The sequence below is a fragment of the Osmerus mordax genome, chromosome 6 (genome assembly GCF_038355195.1).
Source record: "Osmerus mordax isolate fOsmMor3 chromosome 6, fOsmMor3.pri, whole genome shotgun sequence".
NCBI classification, from domain to species: domain Eukaryota; kingdom Metazoa; phylum Chordata; class Actinopteri; order Osmeriformes; family Osmeridae; genus Osmerus; species Osmerus mordax.
Window position 1 is genome coordinate 9161398 of NC_090055.1, and position 24298 is coordinate 9185695.

General features: G+C 49.7%; 1 protein-coding gene across 5 annotated transcripts in view; it reads left to right on the forward strand.

The window, feature by feature from the left end:
* Positions 1 to 24298, forward strand: part of LOC136944028 (plectin-like) — a 100792-nt gene that overhangs the window by 67970 nt on the left and 8524 nt on the right. For 4 of the 5 annotated variants that reach the window (XM_067237577.1, XM_067237573.1, XM_067237574.1 and 1 more), the window contains 29 exons: positions 194 to 271; positions 516 to 608; positions 1910 to 2076; positions 4862 to 4977; positions 5204 to 5310; positions 6012 to 6131; positions 7448 to 7543; positions 8046 to 8173; positions 9477 to 9570; positions 10322 to 10476; positions 10678 to 10795; positions 11028 to 11228; positions 11330 to 11407; positions 11566 to 11727; positions 12029 to 12133; positions 12279 to 12374; positions 12526 to 12651; positions 12842 to 12994; positions 13313 to 13467; positions 13767 to 13893; positions 14366 to 14549; positions 15412 to 15569; positions 16602 to 16783; positions 16990 to 17128; positions 17529 to 17885; positions 18106 to 18189; positions 18292 to 18396; positions 18561 to 18659; positions 20363 to 23716. In XM_067237577.1, coding sequence (XP_067093678.1) covers positions 212 to 271; positions 516 to 608; positions 1910 to 2076; positions 4862 to 4977; positions 5204 to 5310; positions 6012 to 6131; positions 7448 to 7543; positions 8046 to 8173; positions 9477 to 9570; positions 10322 to 10476; positions 10678 to 10795; positions 11028 to 11228; positions 11330 to 11407; positions 11566 to 11727; positions 12029 to 12133; positions 12279 to 12374; positions 12526 to 12651; positions 12842 to 12994; positions 13313 to 13467; positions 13767 to 13893; positions 14366 to 14549; positions 15412 to 15569; positions 16602 to 16783; positions 16990 to 17128; positions 17529 to 17885; positions 18106 to 18189; positions 18292 to 18396; positions 18561 to 18659; positions 20363 to 23716 — 7119 coding nt within the window. In that variant the 5' untranslated portion in view covers positions 194 to 211. The remainder of the gene's footprint in view (positions 1 to 193; positions 272 to 515; positions 609 to 1909; positions 2077 to 4861; positions 4978 to 5203; positions 5311 to 6011; positions 6132 to 7447; positions 7544 to 8045; positions 8174 to 9476; positions 9571 to 10321; positions 10477 to 10677; positions 10796 to 11027; positions 11229 to 11329; positions 11408 to 11565; positions 11728 to 12028; positions 12134 to 12278; positions 12375 to 12525; positions 12652 to 12841; positions 12995 to 13312; positions 13468 to 13766; positions 13894 to 14365; positions 14550 to 15411; positions 15570 to 16601; positions 16784 to 16989; positions 17129 to 17528; positions 17886 to 18105; positions 18190 to 18291; positions 18397 to 18560; positions 18660 to 20362; positions 23717 to 24298) is intronic. The other variant, XM_067237576.1, reaches the window with a different exon arrangement.

A 24298-nucleotide genomic window follows, 5' to 3' on the forward strand; every position in this document is an offset into this window, starting at 1 on the left:
TATCTCCCTGACTGTTGGGTTGGATAGTGTTAATGGTGGAACATAGTCAGCTGTGCTTGCTATGGGGGGTCTAACTGTCCCGCGGAATCCCTTCATTCATCTCCAGCCCTGGACCATCAGGAGGAGCGATATGAGATGTTCTCTCCGCGTTCTTTGTTTTCTTTCTAACCCCTCCCTCCCTCCGTCCCTGCAGCCCAGAGAGAAAGGACGTATGCGCTTTCACAAGCTGCAGAATGTACAGATAGCCCTGGACTTCCTCAGGCATCGGCAGGTAGGGGGCAGACACAAAACGTTCTCTATTGGATGAGTTGCTGTTTCAAATGAGGTTCTTAATCATGCTACATTAAGACAATATTTAGCTGCTGTATTGATCGTCAGTTGAATTATTTTATTGGTAAAATGCTGAACATTTCATCTTGGGTTAAAACTTCTGTTCAAATTAGACAACTGATAAGATCTGAGGGTCTGCGATATGAGGGAAAACTGAGGGTTTTCTTTGTCTCGTCCAATCACAGGTCAAGCTGGTGAACATCCGGAATGATGACATCGCTGATGGAAACCCCAAGCTGACCCTGGGGCTGATATGGACCATCATTCTTCACTTCCAGGTGTCCTGTTCTGTCAGTGTTGCATTCCATTTTACTATGCCGCCACCTCTTCCCGGATCTCAGCCAATCAACTCGCATCTACTGGGATCTCAACCGATCTCAATGATCTCAATCCGCTATGATCAATAACCTTCAAACCCATGATATGAGATGTTCCTCAGATTTGAAATCCATTCCAGTCTGACTGCCACAATTGACCTTTGGGTAGTAAAAGATAGTGAGCTATTAGTTGTATTTCTTAGTGCACATCTGGTAGTCCAATATACAGTTACAAGGCTAAATGTGCACTAAGGCTATATCCCTCATCTCACCCATTCCAAAGTATCTCAGCCCAGCCAAGCTGCCAGGTACATGACCCCTTACTACTGGCAAATAGACTGGGTGTGCTTTGTTTAGCTTAGTGCTTTAGTGAGACCAATGTCCCAAAAAAGTGGACAATTTGAAGAGAGCCATCTTACCTCAGAGAGGGCTATGGTTAGGGCTGTGGTCTCTGCTCCACTTAGGGGTTGCCTCATAAAGGAGCTTTTTATGGCGACTCACAACACCCAGCACCTCTCAGCCACTTGAGGCTGCTGCTCCTATAAATGGCCATTATGTTTCTGTGAAGATTAAGATAGAGAGAGAGAGATAGACAGAGAAAGAGGGAGAGAGAGAGAGAGAGCGATAGACAGAGAAAGAGAGAGAGAGAGAGAGAGAGAGAGAGAGAGAGAGAGAGAGAGAGGGGGAAAGGAGTGCATCTCTTATTTCACAAAATAAGGTAAAAAGGAGGGTGGTGGCCGATGAGTCATTTAGCCTTTATGTTCTCACAGTGCAGGGTGTGGCAAACACACACACACACACACACACACTGACTATATTGATTCCTGTAAATCTCACTGATTTGCCCTAATTATACTCTCATCCTTTCACCAGATATTTTACTTAGGTCACATTCTGACTGTGTAGGGGAAACCGAGTATGGTTGGAACATACAACACGATGCACTTGTTGTTTGATTAACTTCTAACAACCACACCAAGCTGTTAAGGACATGGAGTTTGTTTGTCTTACAATTTGAATACAGTGCAACTATATCATCTCTGAGAAATGGACTAAAGATTTGACATAAGTGTTATGTTATTACTATACCCGGTCTCCCCTACTCTCTGCATTCATTTGTGTCATTCACCCACACATGTATCCTAATAGTCTAAAACCATTCACTCTACATCCTCATCCTGTCATCATCCCCCATAAATCTCCCCAGTGAGATTTATGGGCGTATTCCCTGGTCTAACCCTTGACCTCTGACCCCACCCCAGATCTCGGACATCCAGGTCAACGGCCAGTCGGAAGACATGACGGCCAAGGAGAAGCTGCTGTTGTGGTCGCAGAGGATGACCGAGGGTTACCAGGGGATACGCTGCGACAACTTCACCACTTCCTGGAGGGACGGCAAACTGTTCAATGCCGTCATCCACAAACACCGGTAAGTAGAACTTAGTGACACCTCCAACGTGACAATTTACACTGTGAACACAGTGTTCTATTTACAGGTTATGAAGCAGATACTTTATGCACTCATACCACACACCGTGTACATCCTGCATTGTATCTGACACAACCGTGCCAATATAACAGTTACACAAAGTTAACAGTTATACAAAACATACGCCATAATCATCTGTTCGACGTGTCCTGTCTTGAAATCCGGACTTGGGTACAGTTACAGTGACATCAGTTTCATATTGATGCTACATGTGTAATGCCTGGTTGTGGGTGCACTTGATGAGCGCTAATGTCTATCCTCAGTCTCAGAGGGAGACACAGCGCTGCCTGGGCTTGTTCCCACACATCGCTGTCCTCGGGGTCTGTGTGTTGCTCAGCAGATCAGGGCAAACTTCCAGATGACAAATGGGCTTGTTGAGCTGAGCTCGTCGGGACTCGCTGAGTCGGTCCTGTTTTCGTCCGCACGAATAGGACGGAAATGAATGTAGGGCGGGTTCCTGCGCAGTGTGGTGACTGCAGCTGTTTGTGGGACGCTTTGGTCGCGCTTAATCTCGAGGACCTGGTTGTAAAAGCATTACAACGTAGGAGTGCTAGAAACTAAAAGAGAAAAGAGAGAGAGAGAGAGAGACGGTGAAAGAAAAGTAGACTATCGCGGGAGAGATACATACTTTGCCATGGAGGTGTGGTCCCTGTTACTGTTATTATGAAGAGGAAGAAAGAGATGCCTGCAGGGACTGGTTATATTCAACCTGAGCATGTACCTGCAACGCCCTGAGAGAGAGAGAGAGAGAGAGAGAGAGAGAGAGAGAGAGAGAGAGAGAGAGAGAGAGAGAGAGAGAGAGAGAGGGGAGAGCGAGACAGAGTGACAGGTGTGCCAGCGGGACCTTGGGCAGGGTATTTCATGGCTGTTTTACATAAAGGTGCGGTGGGTGTGGTTTTGGACAGTTCTGCCTTAACTCCAGCTCTACCCCAGTCACTGCTAACACACCTTCGTCCATGCCTCGCTGAGGCTTCTCGCTTCGCCTCTGTGATCTTCACGTGTTTGCGAGCTGTCGCTCTGCGGAACCATGGAAACTCCCTGAAGGAGCCCGTGGAGGTTACAGGTCTGCCTGGGCCGAGCTGGTGTCATGAAGGGTTTTGAGGTTCTGTGGCTTTTGAGGTGAGCTGACGGGAGACGACCGCAGTGGCCTTGGTCTGCCACTAGGAGGCTTCTGTTCTCAAGGAGGGCGAGGGAGAGCAGCCAACTGACTCGGAGACTCTGCATTTCAAACGTGACGATCTGAGGAGAAGGTTTGACTGAACACATAAGGGATTTCGATGGATGTTTAGCAGGATGTTTAGCCTGGAACCAAACTGACTACAAACCATCGACAATAGAGTTTGCTGTAATGACTGCTGCAAGAGAACCTGAGGCAGATTAGTCAGGTGAACAAGTATCATTCCCACCTACTGTTGGAGGACCCAATTCATTTCCACATTTGTGCTCGAGGAACTCCAACTCCCACAAGGCATCATGATCCAGAACCTGAAGAAGCGTTTCAAACACAGGAAGCGCAGCGGCAGCTTAGTCGGCAGCGTGACCGGGTCGATCAGTGACGTCGAGGACCGCGTGGTCATGCTGTGCGAGGACATCCCCTCGGAGGGCTCCTCCTGGGATTCAGGCAGGGGCTCCCAGAGTCCGGGGACCCTTTCCAGCAGCGAGTCCCACTCAGGGGACCAGGAGCTGGGCCAGGGCTGGAGCTCTCACAGCTTCCAGGGAGGGGGACGCCAGGCTCCGAGCCCCAGCAGGCCAGCTAGGCAGCTCTCCCTGAGGGAGAGGCGCTACCAGGAGGCGGAGTCCCCCGCCAGCCCTGGAGACCACTACGCTGTCCGTTCCACCCTTCACGTCAAACAGCTGTAGGAGTCTGCTCTCATAGTGTCTCTGTACTCATTTAAACTGTGTTGGTTAGCTTTCATGCACTCTGTCTATGTTGTGTCAGTTAGTTTTTTACTTGTTTGAACAAGCTCTCACAGTTTCTCTCTCTCTCTCTACTCTATTGGTTTGCTGTCGTAACCTGTCTTATCTATAGACTCCTCTCTAAGCTTGTCATTGGAACTCCACTGTTTTGAGAGTTGAGGATTATCATACGGTCGGTTACAGTGTTTAGACGATAGTGGTGGCAGTCTTGTTGCCGTGTCCAAGATACAACTACAGTCAGTCTCTTCTCCTGTGATCATGGCCAAACATACGTATCTGGTGGTTCTGCAGAAACTCCACGACTCAATAAATTGGACTCAAGTATCTCACCATCTTTTGCATCGTGTCGGAGTCTCAAGGCCCTGTGTCCCGGAGCAGGTGCTAGCAAAGGAGGCGTGTGTCTTTGGAGCCCTGCAGTGCATCACATTCCAGCCATCGGCAGCCCCCCCCCCCAGAGGATAGGCAGCAGGCAGATGTTCCCCTCAGATTTATGACAGAAAGACAGACAGGTGGCGGTTCTCCTCCAGTCATGAACTCCCTGTGCTTCTTATCCAGCTCCCAGGCTTCTGACACACCCTCTAAAGACATGATATACAGTGCTTCAGCCACGACCGGGATCTGTTGACCTGTCTGGCTACTCTATATCTCAAAAGAAAGAGGAAGTGATCGAATGGCAGAATAAATTAATGTCTTGTCCCCCAGATATTGTGTCCTCCAGTCTCTGTCAACCTGTCAGTTGTATTTCTTGGGTACCAACAATGTAATTAATGCTGTGTGTGTGTGTACGTGCGTGTGTGTGTGTGTCCAGGCCCAGACTGGTCGACATGAGCAAGGTGTACCGTCAAACCAACGTGGAGAACCTGGAGCAGGCCTTCAACGTGGCCGAGAAGGACCTGGGGGTGACCCGGCTCCTCGACCCAGAAGGTAAGGCTCACCTGAGGCTATGGAGGTTCCTCCCCTGGCCTAGCTAGGAGCCAGGATACCCTCTACCTGTTCAGGCCCCCCTGGGAGTGTATGTCTCCTGAAGAGAAGATGGCCATGTCCCATGTTTGCGATTGAGTCCAGAGAGGCCCAAGTGTGAGGCTGGTGTGAGGGCTGCTCCATCTAGAGGTGGAGGGATCTCATCTTCTTCTCTGGTTCCCTTCTCCAGATGTGGATGTCGCTCACCCCGATGAGAAGTCCATCATCACCTACGTGTCATCGCTGTATGACGCCATGCCACGCGTGCCCGACGTCCAAGGTGGAGTGATGGCCAATGTGAGTACGAAATCAACACATCTCTATCAGCTAATACATACATCGGAAATATATCTAGTACTGATTAAAATCTCCGTCACAAGGCTGTGTCCTGTAAAAGAGATAGAGCTGACCATACGAAACAGAATATAGTACAGACCAGAAAATACAGCAGAAACAACATAAAGTAGAAGATATTTGCTAGACTGGAATTGATGGAGTTGTCTTATTAATGCCTCCTTGCTGCTAGTACTGGATATTAATTGACAGAGCCTGTAACTTGGCCAGCCCTATGCATTTTTCCCAGTGTGGCCTGTACTTGGAACATCAACAAGGGTGCTGTGGTGTTAGATTTGGCCACAGGAAATGAACAACCTGTGGTGTTTACCTCAGCTGAACAGGATCCAAGCCTAGAGTTATAACACAACACAACCACACACAGCACAACCACACCTACACACTACGGGTGTGTACTGCCCCCTCGGTCTCTCTCTCTCCCTCTCTCCCTCTATCCCTTGTCAGTTTAGACAAGGCCAGCGCTGTTGACCCCTAATTGACAGAGTGTGGTGTGTGAGTTAGGGAGTTAGAATGGAAGGCAGGCTGGCAGACAGCAGAGAGACACCCTCGAGTCTCTTTCGCTTACCGACCAGGTCTGCCGTGGTGTGTGTGTTCGCTACCTGACCAGGTGTGTGTGTGTGTGTGTGTGTGTTGTGGTGCCCCAGGAGCTGGAGCTGCGCTGGCAGGAGTACTATGAGCTGGTGACCCTGCTGCTCCAGTGGATCAGACACCATGTCATCATCTTCGAGGAAAGGAGGTTCCCCGGCAGCTACGAGGAGATAGAGGTGGGTGACCGGAGCGCTCAGGTTGATGATGGGGATTATGATGGCAGCGGTGACGATTGTGATGATAGTGATAATCATCACCATGATGATGATGAGGATGTGGTGATGATCATAATGCTCACAGTAAATCAACTGGATCACGTTCAACTTAGTCGTTAGACTTTCTAGACTTAGATTTAGACGTAGACATTAGTAACAGACAATGACAAGATTGGCAAGATTACAGTCAAACACTTTTTTCAAAAGTGTTGCTTTGTTCCAGTAGGGAAACTCAGCATTGTGATTTTAGGTCATATAGGTAGATAAAGGATCTAACTAAATACAAGTTGGCCTTTTAAAAAACTGGCCTGTACCCAGACAGACCAACTATAACCCACTCATATATTTTACATTCAACTTGTTTTGTCAACCCAGCCAGTGGATGTACTGTACACAGCTGAAAGACTTAAGGGATTAGAAGAGCAGGGAGGTCTGTGACTGAATGCCAAATCAAGTTATGACTTTGTTTGTGTGTTTTCGCTGCGGAATCCTATTGTTTTGACTCTCATTGTGTGAGGCTGGGCAGCCCTGGGTGGAGTGGCTCTGGAGATCAGAAAAACGGATCCTGAAGGCAAAGATATTATCTGACTTATCTAATCCTCTCTGGAACCTTCCCCGAGCCACTCCCCTGTCAGGGCGTAGCCTTGCAGCTGAACCGTGGTGTGGCTCCAAGTTTTGGTCGATAGCAGAGCAGGGTTGATCAGAGCAGACATTCCAAACGTAGTTTTTTTGCCGTTTACTGATATTGGTTTGCCCAGGCATTCCCAATAAATATAGATTTTTTCATTTGCTTTCATGCTGTGTTTGCAGTTGTCTTTTTTTTCACACCCTCATGCATCTTGTTTGGTTGATCTAACCAACTAGATTGGCTTTGATTTGACAGATAATCTAGTTTGGGTTTTGGCTAGTTTAAAAAGATCAAGCTCAGGACATTTTACTGAGCGTGTGTGCTTGTGTGTGTTTGTGTGTGTGTCTATGTGTGTTTGGTTGTGTGTGTGTCTGTGAATCCTGGCCATGGTAATGCTGCAGTAATATCATCAGGTTAAAGCCAACTTTAGCATTATGAATGTATAAATTAGCAAACAGTGACAGTTGTTACCAGGACAGATGTTTTAGACGATGAAACCTTTTGAAATGTTTTAGTGATGAAACCTCACTAGGATCATTTGAATCTCAAGATCATAGATTAACTAGAGCATCTGGTTTGGGGTTAGTCTGATGTACAAAAAGTTTAATCGTGGGAAAATTTACGTTTTCTAAATTGAATTTCCCCTCAGATCCTGTGGCGTCAGTTTTTGAAGTTCAAAGAGACAGAGCTCCCTGCCAAGGAGACCGACAAACACCGCTCCAAGCTCATCTACCAGTCCTTTGAGGTAGATCACGGAATCCTCCTCTCCCCCCCCCTCTCTCCTCCTCCCCTCTCCTCCCATCCCCTCCCCTCTCCTCTCCTCTCCTCTCCTCTCCCCCTCCTTCACCTCACCTCACCTCTACTCTCCTCCCCTCTGCTCCCTCTCCTCCTCCCCTCTCCTCCCATCCCCTCCCCTCTCCTCTCCTCTCCCCCTCCTTCACCTCACCTCACCTCTACTCTCCTCCCCTCTGCTCCCTCTCCTCCTCCCCTCTCCTCCCATCCCCTCCCCTCTCCTCTCCTCTCCCCCTCCTTCACCTCACCTCTACTCTCCTCCCCTTTGCTCCCTCTCCTCCTCCCCTCTCCTCCCATCCCCTCCCCTCTCCTCTCCTCTCCCCCTCCTTCACCTCTACTCTACTCTCCTCCCCTCTGCTCCCTCACCTCTACTCTCCTCCCCTCTGCTCCCTCCCCTCTCCTCCCTCCCCTCTCCTCCCTCCCGTCTCCTCACCTCTCCATGGTTCTCTCCTCAGAGTGCAGTGCACAGTGGCCAGGTGAAGGTCCCCCCAGGCTACGACCCCATCGACGTGGAGAAGGAATGGGGCCGCCTGCACGTAGCCATCCTGGAGAGAGAGCGCCTGCTCAGGATTGAGTTTGAGAGGTGAGTGGAGGATCACGCTCATCTGCTCCCTGATCTGCTGTAGCAACATCCACAGTTGGTTATCTTTACGACAAACTGTCATGAGGAACACTGGTTGGGGATAGGAGGAAAACAGTTCATTGTTGAAAAGGTTCTCATGGTCTGTGGTTGGGAATTGGTTTGTTGGGTCTTTCTGTTGGTGGTTGGCATGGAAGCTGGTACAAGCCTGCGGTTGTCCTCAGGAGATAAGTGCCCTTGTGCCGTCCTAACGTGAACCCGGTTGTCTAGACTCTGACATGACTCAGCATCATCTGGTACAGCACTGGGTGTCTTGTGATAAGAAATTGTACAGACCATTATCATGGATTTCAAAGTCAGTATTTGAAACCGAAGTTAAGGAGAGAAACAAATATATTCCCATTACGTAAGACTTGATCAAATACAACCCTTTTCCACCATCTAGGGCTAAGACTGCTTAGCAGGACAGGGAAGAATATTTTTTAAAGGAGAAGCATTGCTCAGTGTTTCTACTACTTAGGTTACTTCCTCACGAAGATCAATCTGCTGCCTCTGTTCTCACGCAGTAGGGCCTGATCATATTTCCTCTCGAATGGACAGCCATCTCTGAGGACAGATTGACAGAACTGGGTTGTCCCAGAAGCTGGTCCATCCATTTAAATGCTATTAGCATCATCCTGTACAGTATAACATATGGACTTGGGAGTGTGTGTGTATGTGTGTGTGTGTGTGTGTGTGTGTGTGTGTGTGTGTGAGGAGCTGGGCTGGTCCAAGGGTTGGTCATAAGACGTCTTTGTCTGGTAGCTGTTCTGAGTGTGAGCAAGCAACGAGGAATGGCTGAACTAGCAGGGTCGACGTTAGCCCCGGTGACCAGAGACATTGGCCTCATTCAGAGGGACGCAGTCTAAACGAGGACACACCTCAGATGGGATGGCTGTAGGCGGAGGCACCGCCCCTCTTGTACATGGGATTATACCCTAGAGAGGACAGGGAGATTATGGATTATGGCTTTTTTGACTGACACCTGTAGATTAGAGTATCTGATACACACCAGGAGATCGTAAGTCTGTCTTCTATGGTCTTCATCTGTGTGTGTGTGTACGTGTGTACTGTATGTGTGTGTTGTGTTTGTGGCTCATTTATTAAGATCATTATACTATCTTGATGTTACCTGGTTTATAATACATCAGGCAAATTATTTTAGGCCCAAGAGTTACGTCCATGGTGATCTGTTAACACAGAACCAATTAGAGCGAGTGCTGGCTGGTCACATGTCGGACACTGAAGCTCTGCTGTCCCTCTGCAGGTTGGAACGTCTCCAGAGGATCGTCACCAAAGTCCAGATGGAGTCTGGCAACTGTGAGGAGCAGCTCAACCGGCTGGATACCCTGCTGCAGACGGTGAGTCCTCCACCTGCGGGCCAGGGACTGGGACTGGGGGCCAGGGACTGGGGGCCAGGGACTGGGGGCCAGGGACTGGGACTGGGGGCCAGGGACTGGGGGCCAGGGACTGGGGACTGGGGGCTAGGGACTGGGGGCCAGGGACTGGGGGCTAGGGACTGGGGGCCAGGGACTGGGGGCCAGGGACTGGGGGCCAGGGACTGGGGGCTAGGGGCTAGGGACTCGGGGCTAGGGACTGGGACTGGGGGCCAGGGACTGGGGGCTAGGGACTGGTGGCTAGGGACTGGGGGCCAGGGACTGGGGGCCAGGGACTGGGGGCTAGGGACTGGGGGCCAAGGACTGGGGGCCAGGGACTGGGGGCTAGGGACTGGGGGCTAAGATTGGGGCTTGCGTTGGGGCTAGGATTGGGAGACTGGGGCTAGGATTGGGGCTGGGTATGGGAGGCTAATCAGACGATGGGGCCCAGAGCTGGAGGAGCTGGGAAACACAATCCTCTTAAAAACATACATAATTGTCCCCAATCACCCAATCAGCGCAACAGGATGGGTAGTCATGTCACGGCCAGTCATATGCCTGAGCTTCACAGGACGCCATACATTCCCCCAGTCAGTCTGTAGGCCTCATTCAAACCTCTCAATACCTCACTGCTCAAAACTGCATGACTCAAATCTACGCTACTTAAAACCTGACGTCCATAGGAGTGACACACCTCTCGCCTCTCCTCTCCCCCCTTCCCTTCCCCTCCCTCCAGGACATCCGTCTTCTGAACTCGGGTAAGCCGGCCAAGCACACGGCCGAGGTGGAGCGGGACCTGGACAATGCCGACGGCATGATCCGCCTGCTCTTCAACGACGTGCAGCTTCTGAAGGATGGGCGCCACCAGCAGGCGGAGCAGATGTACCGCAGGTGAAGGAGAAACCCAGTCCTCGGCGCGTCTAAACTGGCAAAAACACGTCTGTCGTACCGTATCGGGCTCATCACGCCAACCGGGCTTTTCGGATGAGCCGTTTTGTGTCTACCTACCCTGTGTCGATAGCATTATCCCGTATGTTTTTTAAACGCGACCGTTCCATTTGCACGTTTCAAATCCTCTCTCTGCCCCTCAAGGGTGTACCGCCTCCACGAGCGCCTGGTGAACCTGCGCAGCGACTACAACCTGCGTCTGAAGGCCGCTGTGTCCGCCGCCCAGGTCCAGCAAACCCAGCAAACGCAGTCCTCTATGAAGGTATGTGGCCTCGCTCACGCTGTTGTTCAAGTCCTCTGTCAGGACACTAGAATACACAGGAAAATTTATTGGTTTGCCCTCGAGCGAACCTCAAAATACTCCAAACCTCTCCACTGGCTGCCCCCCTCCGCAACCTTCACTCGACCTATGTGGGAGCCAGTGATGAAGCTGTTTCTGCCGTAGCCTTGGGGGGTGCAGACAGACAGGCCCTAACCCTGCCCCCGCCCCTCAGATGCGCCCAGAGCTGGACGATGTCACCCTGCGCTACGCCCAGGACCTGCTGGCCTGGGTGGAGGAGAACCAGCGACGCATCGAGGAGGGCGAGTGGGGCACCGACCTGCCCGCCGTCGAGTCCCAGCTGGGCAGCCATCGCGGCCTGCACCAGAGTGTGGAGGACTTCCGCACCAAGATAGAACGGGCCAAGGCTGATGAGGTAACACCGATGGAGTCAGTGGTCCACCAGGCTGGTTGTTGAAACTTTGTGGTCTCCACTCAAGCTGTTCCATAGCTGATGTATGCTGTGTGTCTTCACAGAACCAGCTGTCTCCGGTCACTAAGGGCAAGTACAGGGAATACCTGGGCAAACTGGACCTGCAGTATGCCAAGCTACTGGTGAGAGACCCTTCTGCTCAAACAACAAGTATAAAAGCTATTAGAATTAGCTTTTATTAAATTACATTTAATAGTCTAAGATAACCTTCTTAGACATATCCCTGAACACACGTTCCTCAATGTTCTCTCTAAAACTACCTTCTCCTCGCCGTTTGCAGAACTCCTCCAAGTACCGTCTGCGGAACCTGGACTCCCTCCACGTCTTCGTCACGGCGGCGACCAAGGAGCTGATGTGGCTGAACGACAAGGAGGAGGAGGAGGTCAACTACGACTGGAGCGACCTCAACACCAACATGACCGCCAAGAAAGAAAGCTACTCGGTGGGTCGGAGGAGAAACACTATGATGAATAGATAGTAATATAGCAACACGATAGCATAGCAGAGATTACATAGCCTAGCATAGACAGCATCATTTAGATAGCGTAGCATACATGACATAGCGTAACATAGACAGCATCATTTAGATAGCATAGCATACATGACATAGCATAACACAGACTGCATCATTTCGATAGCTTGGATTCGATAGCATAAGCATGGACAGCCTAGCACAGACAGCATAGTTAGACACAGATTGAGTCTGCCGAAAGTTGAGCTGACGTCCGCTCACAACTCCACAGGGACTGATGCGAGAGCTGGAGATGAGGGAGAGGAAGGTCAACGACATCCAGGCCTCCGGAGAGAGGCTCCTGAAGGAGGGACACCCCGGCAGGAAGACGGTGGAGGTGAGAACATAGCGCCCCCGTCTGGGCAACACGTGCCACGACACCACGCACGGCCGCTGTGGACAATCTTACATCATGCATGTCACGCCGGATGTGAGAATCATTAACCAATGCAAATCCCCCCCCCACCCCCTCTCAACCCCAGGCCTTCACAGCAGCCCTGCAGACCCAGTGGAGCTGGATCCTGCAGCTGTGTTGCTGCATCGAGGCTCACCTCAAAGAAAACACAGCCTACTATCAGGTACGCCGCCTTTCAACCCTTTAAGAGCCTTTATCATCGCCATTTGAGGGTTTCAGAACCGTCTGTTGACCATCGCCGAATCCCACGCCGCCTCGTCCTCTTTTTTGATGTCCGCCGTTGACCTGTAGTCCTTTGCTTGTGTGTTGTGTAGTTCTTTGCGGACGCTAAAGAGACTCAGGAGAGGATGAGGAAGATGCAGGAGACCATGAAGAAGAAGTACAGCTGCGACCGCTCGACCACCACCACCCGCCTGGAGGACCTGCTGCAGGACGCACAGGTGGGGGACATCTCCTTGGCACTTCAAATCCTTACTAAATCACCGTTAGCCCTCTGCGCAGCTAAACGATGAGATAAAGAAAAAGCCATTTTGGATCTTCTATGCTGACCTCTACAAAGGGCTCCATTTTCTGTATTGCTTCTCCCTGGATGGACAATTAAGACATATTTTATCCTACTTGAATTCCCAGGAGGAGAAGGAGCAGCTGAATGAGCTGAAGACCCATGTTGCGGGCCTGAACAAGAGAGCCAAGTCCATCATCCAGCTGAAGCCTCGTAACCCCACCACCCCCATCAGGGGTAAGCTGCCCATCCAGGCAGTCTGCGACTTCAAACAGATGGAGGTAGGCATGGCAACGACTCTCTCTAGATCTGTCAGTTCTAGTTCTTTCTCTCTCTCTCTTTCTCTCTCTCTCTCTGTCTCTCTCTCTTCTCTCTCTCTCTCTCTCTCTCTCTCTCTCTCTCTCTCTCTCTCTCTCTCTCTCTCTCTCTCTCTCTCTCTCTCACACACTCTCTCTCTCTCTCTTTCTCTCTTTCTCTGAGACTTTCTTCTATCTGAGTCTCTTTCTCTCTGTCTCTCGCTCTCTCTTTGTCTGTGTGTTTGTCGCTCGCTTCACTCTCTTTCTCTCTCTCATACCTGGGTCATCCCTCCCTCTCTGTAGATCACAGTCCACAAGAGTGAGGAGTGCGCTCTGCTCAACAACTCCCAGCCCTTCAAGTGGAAGGTTCTGAACCGCTCCGGTAACGAGGCCCTGGTCCCCTCAGTCTGCTTCCTGGTTCCTCCTGTCAACAAGGAGGCAGTGGACAGCGTGTCCAAGTGAGGCTCCCCCACACACACACACACTGGTCCAGGCAGTCGGACTGTAATCTGTTTTAGGCTAGACTAGAGCAACATCGTCAGTGGAAAGTGTAGGCTATAACTGTTCCTGTGCCATGAACTACAGCCCACACTGTCATGAATCAATAGATTTACTCTGTGACAGCACTACTGTTGGAATCCACCAGTGACTTACAGCTACACTAAAAAAACATTGATACAAATTTAATTTACCTCTAGATCCCACTGTGTGTTGATAGTAGAGGACAGTGCTAATCGTGTTCCCTCTACCTCCCCAGTCTGGACGGAAGCTACCAGCAGATGTTGGTGTTCTGGCAGACGCTTCATGTGGACATGAAGAGCCTGCTCTCCTGGCAGTACCTGATGAGGGACATCCAGCAGATACGCTCCTGGAACATCACCATGGTGAGACTCAAAGCACATGATCAACAGCTCATGAAGACATGTTAGATATAGCATACTGTATATCAGCGCTGTGTAGATAGCGTTTATCACCGGACTCGTTCTCATTGTTAGTTGTTTTGCCTGGTTTGACCTGAAGTCGAGCGGACAGGGTTAGTTAAATCCACTCAGCTGAGAGGACAATGTCTTTAACTCTGTGGTGTCGCGGTGAGAGGAATATTTAGAATAAGTCGTGAAAACACGGACATCTATTGAATTAAAGGCGCTTCTGAGGCTCTGGAATTGAATTAGAGCAGGAACGTGGTCATGGTGAGGGGCCGTTTCTAGCAAAGTCTGCGTCGTAAACAAAAGCCCTGTAGAACTTAGGTCACGAAAGTCCCATGCTTTGTATAGCCCAATTCATAATGTACCTAATTATGTAAATCTTTCATCCTCACCTCTCCATCTCCCTCTCTCCATCCCTGTCCCCTTCCAGTTCAGGACCATGAAGGTGGAGGAGTACCGGCTGGTGATGAGGAACCTGGAGCTGCACTACCAGGACTTCCTGAGGGACAGCCAGGACTCACAGCAGTTCGCCCCAGCCGACCGCATGCAGGTGGAAGGGGACTTCACCAAGACCACCCAGCAGTTTGACAACCTGCTCCGCTCCATGGAGAAAGGTAAGCTCTCTCTAAATCTCAGTTTTGTCCTATGTGAGGTACTTCAAGGAAGCTTGTTTAAGTTTACTTGGTGCAATGCAAACTGTGTAACAGTCCCAAAAGTGAGTGAGTGAAATTAGGTCAATCAAGCGCACCTCAAACTGTTAGTGGGTTTTATGTGTATGACTCAAGTCTAATTCCATCTGGTGCCCAAAGTTCCTCTGAATGCCGTTTTGTGCGTTTGTGTTGAGGTCAAAGTTCAGCAACATTGGGTAACTGTCAATTCACCTTCTAGGCCCTGTGGCTAAACCCAAAGGTGAGTGACATGCTAGGCTATGTGCTGCTAAGCTATTAGCTATACGCTAAAAGTTACAGTTCACACAACCAGCGTATGGCTATGCTTTCAACCACAGATGGGATATTTAAAATCAAACACAAGTATTTTATCACTTCATTCTAAAAACATGCAGTTCACCTCCACTGTGATGCTTTCTGCTAGCGTCAGGGTTTTGAGTGACCGCATGAGTTTGATGCATTCGTTTTTTTTCCGCTCATAGAACAGATGTTGAGCTGTTTCTGCATTCTGTCATTCTAAGTAGAACGTTTCAGTGAAGTGTATTTTCCCAGGCGTTGGTTCTCCTGTACTACTACCTGCTTTGTTTGAGCATTTATCAGGATGTTACTCCACAAGTAAAACACATGCATGTCTGACAACCTAATTGACACCCCGATCAAACCTATTGATCAATATCTGTTCATACTGGAACAGATAAGGAAGACCAACACCTCACACCTCAAGACCTTGTCCCCTCTGGCCTCTTCTCAGTCAGGATGAGGTCCAGATGGTTCTGGTTCTGACCCGCCTCTGTGCCTACGTCCACAGGTGAGCAGGACGAGTCTGTGTGTAAGACCTACATCTCCCACATCAAAGACCTCCGTCTGCGTCTGGAAGACTGTGAGAGCCGCACCGTTGCCAGGATACGCCAGCCCATCGACAAGGACCCACTCAAAGACTGCGGCCAGAAAACCAAAGATCAGAAGGTACTTGGCCACAGTAGAATCCCTCTGAAATATATATGCAAGACCTTATATTCAGTGAATCTGTAGCTACTCGTTGTTGAAATGCAGAATGACTGCATTGTTAATTGTATTCCCTTTGGATAATGTAACCTATGATGATGGCCCAAAACAATTGGAGATGGAAAGTTGCTTAATTAGTGTGTGGCGACTCCATGGACAGAGTCAGTGAATTAAATGGCATTATGCTATCCAGTGATAAGCAGCACGACTATTTAGGGAAGGGAGAGACTGCCGAGAATGTGATACTGACATCACTGGCTCCAGAAACTAGACAAAGCCCTACACAGAGATGAGATAGAGAGACGGGGGGGGAGAGAGAGAGAGAGAGGGAGAGAAGGAGAGAGAGAGAGAGAGAGTGAGAGGGAGAGAGAGAGAGAGAGAGAGAGAGAGAGAGAGAGAGAGAGAGAGAGGGGGGATGAGAGATAAAAAGAAGGAGAAGGATCGAGAAACTAGAGAAACAGGTTGGAGCCCAAGGGCAGCAGAATAGAAGTGGAGGAATGACTCAGTTGAAGGGAGGAGGGATGGGAAAGAGGCAGAGATAGAGGAAGGGAGGATCTAACGGTCGGGAGGACGAGGCGCCACGTTACCCTTCTCCCAGGCTGCTCTTTTAGTGCGCCGACGTGAGAAGAGAGAAGGGAGGGGGCAAAGGAGAGGAGGTGTAGCGAGGTCTGGACGTTTCCTCTTCGTGTGCCTTGCTCCATGGAGGCTGAGGAAGGCAGTGAGGCAGGTCTGGGTGCCAGTGTGCTCCTTCGGCTGCTCTGCTCCCTGTTGGTCCTCGCGTTCCTGGGGCTCCTTTTTCTCTTCCACCGCCGTCTCCTGGGGACGAGGCAGCCGGAGGAACAGGAAGGCCGCACGCAGGTTGCCTCAATCTAGGACCCGAAAGAATCTCTGCAGCAAAAGGAGGGGGACATTATTAGCCAGAGAGCTGTTCCTTGGATTATACTGTATTTCCAGTGTCTTCTAACCTGCTGTCTGTGTCTTTGCTGCTTCCAGAAAGATCAAGCCGAGCTGGTGGGAATCCAGAAGGACCTGGGCCAGGTGGCTGAAAAGGCCGAGCAGGTCCTGGCCTCCTCCTCCTCCCAGTCCACCTCTGCTCCTGTCCTGCGCTCCGAGCTGGACATCACCCTGCAGAAGATGGACCAAGTCTACATCCTGTCCTCCGTCTACCTGGAGAAGTGAGTCAACTCCACTTGTCTCTCTGTCTCTCGCCGTTACCTAGCTAGCATTTTTTAGCGGCCTGTAGGGCACAGCCAAAAGATTTCTCTCGGTTAAGTGTCGGATCTCACGGACGTTTTCCCCCCTCCCCTGCCCTGCCCTCCCCTCCCCTCCCCTGCCATCCCCACTCCCCACCCCCTCCGTCCATTCCTCTCCCTGGCTACAGGCTGAAGACGGTGGAGGTGGTCATCCGTAACACGCAGGGGGCTGAGGGCGTCCTGAAGAAGTACGAGCAGCAGCTGAGAGACGTCCACCAGGTGCCCAATGACGTCAAGGAGGTGGAGGCTTATCGCACCCAGCTCAAGGTGAACGCCCCCTCCCTCGTTCCCTCTCGCTTTCTTCATCGTTCCCTTTACCCTTCTCTACCCTTTTAGCCGAACAAGTAGGCCTCTGTCCTGAACACTCACCTTCTGTTGTGAGGCACAGTGTGCCTTGTCTTCTCTCTGTTGGCAGCGATCAGAGGCGTCGCACACAATGTTTAGCAGTTTGTCTGAAGGCTTGCTGCGTTATGCTGGGCCGGTTTTGAACATTGTGGAACTCATTAGGAGTCACAAACCTGCCAAGGCCCAGGTTTTTAACCTTTGTGTTTGTGTATAATTGAATGATACGTAATAAAGTCAGCTAAAACAGTGTACAACTGACTAATGAGCCAAACACTCTTGGTGTGGTCTTCTAACCAGCTAACTTCGATGCTTCCATGTTTAGAAAATGCGTTCTGAGGCAGAAAGCGAGCAGCCCGCATTTGACACCCTGGAGGAGGAGATTAAGAAGGCGTCTGCAGTGAGCGACAAGATGTCCCGTGTCCACAGCGAGCGCGACGCAGAGCTGGACCACTACCGCCATCTCCTCTCGGGTCTCCAGGACCGCTGGAAAGCCGTGTTCGCCCAGATGGACCTGCGCCAGCGGGAACTGGAACAGCTGGGCCGCCAGCTGGGCTACTACCGCGAGAGCTACGATTGGCTGATCCGCTGGATCGCCGACGCCAAGCAGCGCCAGGAGAACATCCAGGCTGTGACCATCAGCGACAGCAAGACCCTGAAGGAGCAGCTCGCCCAGGAGAAGGTATACTGCTCATTTAGGTTTCATTCTAGGGGTGTTTAGTTACTGCACTGCTGTCATAATTCTGATAATGTGTTTTTTAATGAAGTGATGTGTTTCTGAGGTAAAACATATTATTTATTTTTTTGGTGACTCTAAATAAATCTCTAAATAGTATTTAATGTATCTTAATACTAAATACAGTTATGACCGTTCAGACTGTTCATGGAGCTCTTGTTCACAGAAACTTCTGGAAGAGATTGAGAAGAACAAAGACAAGGTTGATGAATGTCAGAAATATGCCAAGGCATACATTGACACCATCAAGGTAAGCATTCAGGACACTAATTCATGAATTAAATGTGAATCCTGATAGTTTGAACTGCTTAGCATGGTAATACTGGATAAACATGACACGTCTCTGTGGCAGGACTATGAGCTCCAGTTGGTGGCCTACAAAGCTCAGATGGAGCCTCTCGCCTCCCCGCTGAAGAAAAGCAAGATGGATTCCGCCTCTGATAACATCATCCAAGAGGTCTGTGCACCCGCACCAGTCGAACAGAACACCAAGTCAAGAGAATGTTGTCATTTGGTTGAAAACGACCAAGCAAGCATCTCTCAGGGCACGATTTGGATTCCTAATCAAAGATGATACAAAACTGAGGTTGTTTTTGTGTATGTTGTTGTTCTCTCCATCAGTATGTTACCCTGAGGACTCGTTACAGCGAGCTGATGACTCTCACCAGCCAGTACATCAAGTTCATCACAGACACACAGCGCCGCCTGGAGGACGAGGAGGTGCGTGACAACTCACTGGGGAGAACAACCAATACTAAGATCCACTAATTCTAACCCATAACAAACAATCAACCACTCACACACAACACACACACACAATTACACACACACACAGTTAATGCATTGGTTAATGGACATTTCTTCGTGTTGACATGAAGCTTGGAACGTTGGCATGATGACTGTAGCTTCAGTATTTGTTTGGACTGATCAGACAATAAGGCAAGCTGAGGAAAGTATAAATGTGTGCCATGTTTCACTGTCCGTAACTGGTCATTTGGCACCGTCTACTAATACCGGGTAAAAATGACAATCTAGTTCAATTCCAATGGAATCATTTCCAGTGAATATGCCTTGATTTAACCCGACATATCATACTGTATCAGTTTTGCCCCTCAAAATGGGACCAACATCATAATTCTCCGCATTCAATAAGATAAAGGTCATGCACGGTGTTGTTGTTGGTTAGATAGTTGACTGAGTGTGGCATTCAATAACAGTTTAATATTCAGTCTGAAGCAAAAGTTAGAGAGCATCTTCGTGTATTTAGAGCAGAAAACCCCCTCAAATTGAAAATCTTGAATTGTACTTTGGGCCTTTCCATCTCCATTCATCTCTTGTGGTGTGCCATTCGAGATATGACATAAGGGGTTCTTTCCTTCCCAGTCTTTCCTTTCTGTCATTGGCTTCACTCTCCCTTATACTTCTATCAAAGCTCTCTGTATGCTTCAGGCTGGTCGACATGACTTTCAGCCTTCCTTCTAGATGAACATACATTTATGTCTTTTTTTTCCCGTTCTTTTCTAACCCTAATGTTTTGTTTGTTTGCTTCTCCTAACTGCTTGCCAGTGCTTTGTCATGATGAATGCTTATCTTGTTTGGGCGTTAAAGAGGTAAATAATCCCAGATATATCTCCTTTACCATGTCATACTTCCTTCACCCTTAAAATTTATATTTAATCTTTAAGACTACTACGCTTTTCCATCTGACTTCTCAATTTCATATCTTGATTTGCAGTCCAGTGTTTTGTTTATGTTTTTTTCCCACTGCATCTACTAATCACTTCATGTCAAACTATCACACTATTTAGACTTAATATATATATATACTTATACCTTTAGTTTCCTATTAGCATGTTCTGAAGCCATTTTCTCCTTCCTCAAGTACTAGTTAGAGAAGTTAGAGATAGTTTAGATAGTGATCCAAAGAATCCCTTGTATCAAACCACAGCTGGTTTGAAACTTTTTGCTTAGGTACTGTGTCTTTTTTTATCGACCAATAAGACTTTGTGTAGCTAATTAGCATAGAAAGAGATGTATTGAAAAAGCTACAGTTGCATGCCACATGAGTTCCTTATTGTGTTGTGAAGTGATGTCTTATATCCATACATTAATTGACCAACTCATGATCCATAATACTTCTGTCTTGAAATCCTTTTTGTATGACTTACCTTAACATGCATCGTGATTTTTTTTAACATTGTCATGAATTTACATCTAAACATATCTTTAAGCTAATAATTAACATTTGGCAACACAGTACATGAAATTGCACTCATACTTGCGTAAAAACACTGCAATTGCTTTAACAATGTCAGTGTTTTTACACAAGTACAGAGGCACATTGATGTACAGTGCTACCTAACATTTTAACCTGTCATGCTTAATTATATTCCTTTCTTTACCATTTGATTCCACTAATGCAGAAAGCTGCAGAGAAGCAGAAAGCGGAAGAGAGGAAAAAAATGGCCGAGATGCAGGCCGAGTTAGACAAACAGAAGCAGTTAGCTGCGACTCACGCTAAGGCCATAGCCAAGGCGGAGCAGGAGGCTCAGGAGCTGAAACTCATGATGCAGGAGGAGGTCAGCAGGAGGGAATTTGTTGCTGTCGACGCAGCGAAGCAAAAGCACAACATCCAGCTGGAACTGCACGAACTCAAGAACCTCTCGGAGCAGCAGATCAAAAACAAGAGCCAGCAGGTAGAGGAGGCCCTCTGTAGCCGCTCCAAGATTGAGGAGGAGATCCGCATCATCCGCATCCAGCTGGAGACCACCGTCCGACAGAAGTCTACCGCGGAGATGGAGGTCACGCAGCTCCGCGACAAGGCGGCCGAGGCCGAGAGGCTGAGAAAAGCTGCCCAAGAAGAGGCCGAGAAACTCCGCAAACAGGTGAACGAGGAGACTCAGAAGAAGCGCAAAGCGGAGGAGGAACTCAAAATGAAGGCCGAAGCTGAGAGGGAAGCCGCCAAGCAGAAACAGAAGGCCTTGGAGGACCTCGAGAACCTCAAACAGCAGGCCGAGGAGGCCGAGAGGCACATGAAACAGGCCGAGGTCGAGAAACATAGGCAGATCAAAGTGGTCCAGGAAATAGCTCAGAAGAGTGCCGCTGCCGAGCTCCAGAGCAAACGCATGTCCTACGTGGAGAAGACATCCAAACTGGAGGAGTCCCTCAAGCAGGAGCACGGCACCGTCCTCCAGCTCCAGGAAGAAGCTGCCCGCCTGAAGAAGCAGCAGGAGGAGGCCGATAACGCCAGGGCGGAGGCCGAGAAAGAGCTGGAGAAATGGCGGCAGAAGGCCAACGAGGCCCTCCGCCTGAGGCTCCAGGCGGAGGAGGAGGCCCACAAGAAGAGCGTCGCCCAGGAGGAGGCGGAGAAGCAGAAGGAGGAGGCCGAGCGCGAGGCCAAGAAGAGAGGCAAGGCCGAGGAGTCGGCCCTGAAGCAGAAAGAGATGGCCGAGCAGGAGCTGGAGAGGCAGAGGAAGCTTGCGGAGGGCACAGCCCAGCAGAAGCTCTCCGCCGAACAAGAGCTCATACGTCTCAGGGCCGACTTTGACCACGCTGAGCAACAGAGAACCCTCCTCGACGACGAGCTTTACCGCCTTAAAAACGAAGTGACCGCGGCGGAACAGCAACGGAAGCAGCTGGAAGACGAACTGGTCACGGTGAGGAGCGAGATGAACATCCTCCTTGAGCTCAAGTCCAAGGCGGAAAAAGACAGCATGTCCTCCACCGAGAAGAGCAAACAGCTCCTTGAGGCCGAGGCTGCTAAAATGAGGAACCTGGCCGAAGAGGCAGGCAAGCTCAGATCCATCGCCGAGGAGGCCAAGAGACAGAGGCAGGTGGCTGAGGAAGAGGCGACCCATCAGAGGGCTGAAGCCGAGAGGATCCTCAAAGAGAAACTTGCAGCCATCAATGAGGCCACGCGTCTGAAAACGGAGGCGGAAATCGCCCTCAAGGAGAAGGAGGCAGAGAACGAGCGACTCCGACGCAAAGCCGAGGACGAGGCCTACCAGCGGAAGTCCCTCGAAGACCAAGCCAGCCAGCACAAACAAGATATCGACGAGAAGATCATGAAGCTCAAGCAGTCGTCCGAGACCGAGATGGAGAGGCAGAAGGCCATCGTCGACGAAACCCTCAAGCAGAGGCGTGTCGTCGAGGAGGAAATCCGCATTCTGAAGCTCAACTTCGAGAAGGCGTCGTCCGGAAAGCTCGACTTGGAGCTGGAATTGAATAAGCTGAAGAACATCGCGGATGAAACGCAACAGAGTAAGCTCCGTGCCGAAGACGAGGCTGAGAAGATGAGGAAACTTGCTCTGGAAGAGGAGAAACGCAGAAGAGAAGCGGAGGAAAAACTGAAGAAGATGACTGCCGCAGAGCAAGAGGCTGCCAGGCAGCGCAAAACGGCACAGGGCGAAGTGGAGCGCCTCATAAAGAAAGCAGAGGAAGCCAAAAAGCAAAAAGAGGAGGCTGACCGAGAAGCGGAAAGACATATCGTCGCAGCCAATCAGGCGGCCCAAAAATGCAGTGCAGCCGAGCAGCAAGCTCAAAGTGTTCTCGTCCAACAGAAGGAGGACAGCCTCACGCAGCAGAAGCTCAAGGCCGAGTATGAAAAGGCGAAGAAGCTCGCCAAAGAAGCTGAGATCGCCAAGGAGAAGGCAGAGCGGGAAGCAGCTCTTCTACGCCAGCAAGCTGAGGAAGCCGAGCGCCAGAAACAGGCCGCCGTCAAGGAGGCAGCCAATCAGGCCAAAGCTCAGGAGGACGCCGAGAGGTTAAGAAAGGAGGCGGAGTTCGAGGCTGCCAAGAGAGCACAGGCGGAGCAAGCTGCCCTGAAACAGAAAGAGCAGGCTGATTCGGAGATGGTAAAACACAAAAAGCTGGCCGAGCAAACCTTAAAACAGAAATCTCAGGTGGAAAAGGAGCTTACAACGGTCCGACTTCAGTTGGACCAAACTGACAAGCAGAAGTCTCTTCTGGACGAAGAGCTGCAGCGTCTGAAGGACGAGGTGGGCGACGCCGTCAAGCAGAAGGCTCAGGTGGAGGACGAGCTGTTCAAAGTCAAGATTCAGATGGAGGAGCTGATGAAACTGAAGCTCCGCATCGAGAGCGAGAACCAGCGTCTCATCAAAAGAGACAAAGATAACTCTCAGAAATTCCTGGCCGAGGAGGCTGAGAATATGAAGAAGCTGGCGGAGGATGCTGCCAGGCTGAGCGTGGAGGCCCAAGAAGCGGCACGCATGAGGCAGATCGCAGAGTCGGACCTCTCCCAGCAGAGAGCCCTGGCCGAGAAAATGCTCAAGGAGAAAATGCAGGCCATCCAGGAGGCATCTAAACTGAGAGCCGAGGCTGAGATGCTCCAAAGACAGAAAGATTTGGCTCAGGAGCAGGCCCAGAAACTGCTTGAGGATAAACAGCTCATGCAGCAACGTCTAGAGGAAGAGACGGAGGGCTTCCAGAAATCCCTCGAAGCGGAACGCAGGAGACAGCTCGAGATCACAGCCGAGGCCGAGAAACTCAAACTCCAGGTGTCCCAGCTCAGCGATGCCCAAAACAGGGCTGAAAACGAGGCTAAGAAATTCAAGAAGCAAGCGGATCAGATCAGTGCCCGTCTTCACGAGACAGAACTAGCCACCAAAGAGAAAATGACTACCGTGGAGAAACTTGAAGTGCAGAGGCTGAGCAGCAACAAAGAGGCTGATGACTTACGCAAAGCCATTGCTGATCTAGAAAAGGAGAAGGCTAGACTGAAAAAGGATGCTGAAGACCTTCAGCTTAAATCTAAAGAGGTATTGTGTCAAATGTGGCAAACAGAGCAGCTGGTGTCATTGTTAACCCTCTCCCTTGAACTAATCATCTGAAAATCTTTCATTTCCTTTGATATTCTTAATTTCTTCCTAAACTAACCATTTACCCCAGTCACATTTTGTTGTTTTGATGCAGTGCACTTTGCTTATGAAGAGCTTATGTATCTTAAAGATTGTGTTTTTATCTTTGAAGTGTCATTTTAGGGACTTGATTTGGACCTTGTCTGTTAGGCCTCCTTCCGTTTTGGCTCCAACGGCCAACCTCCTATGGAGGTGGATGATAGCAGGATGCTTTATCAACTGCCCCATAAGTTCAATAGAGGTTTTCTCAAAACACTGTTGCGACAAATGGACATTAATCAATGGGGAATATAACATGATAGTATAACAATATTATTGTCATCACCTTACCATTTACCTTTTTGTGCTTATATTGCACTATATTTTATATCTGTGTCTCTTATAAGCAGAGTGCATTGTAGCACCCTTCCACCAGTACACATGAATTACATTTTGGTATTATACATGTAATATGCCACTGAGAACATTCTAATTGTGTTGTTT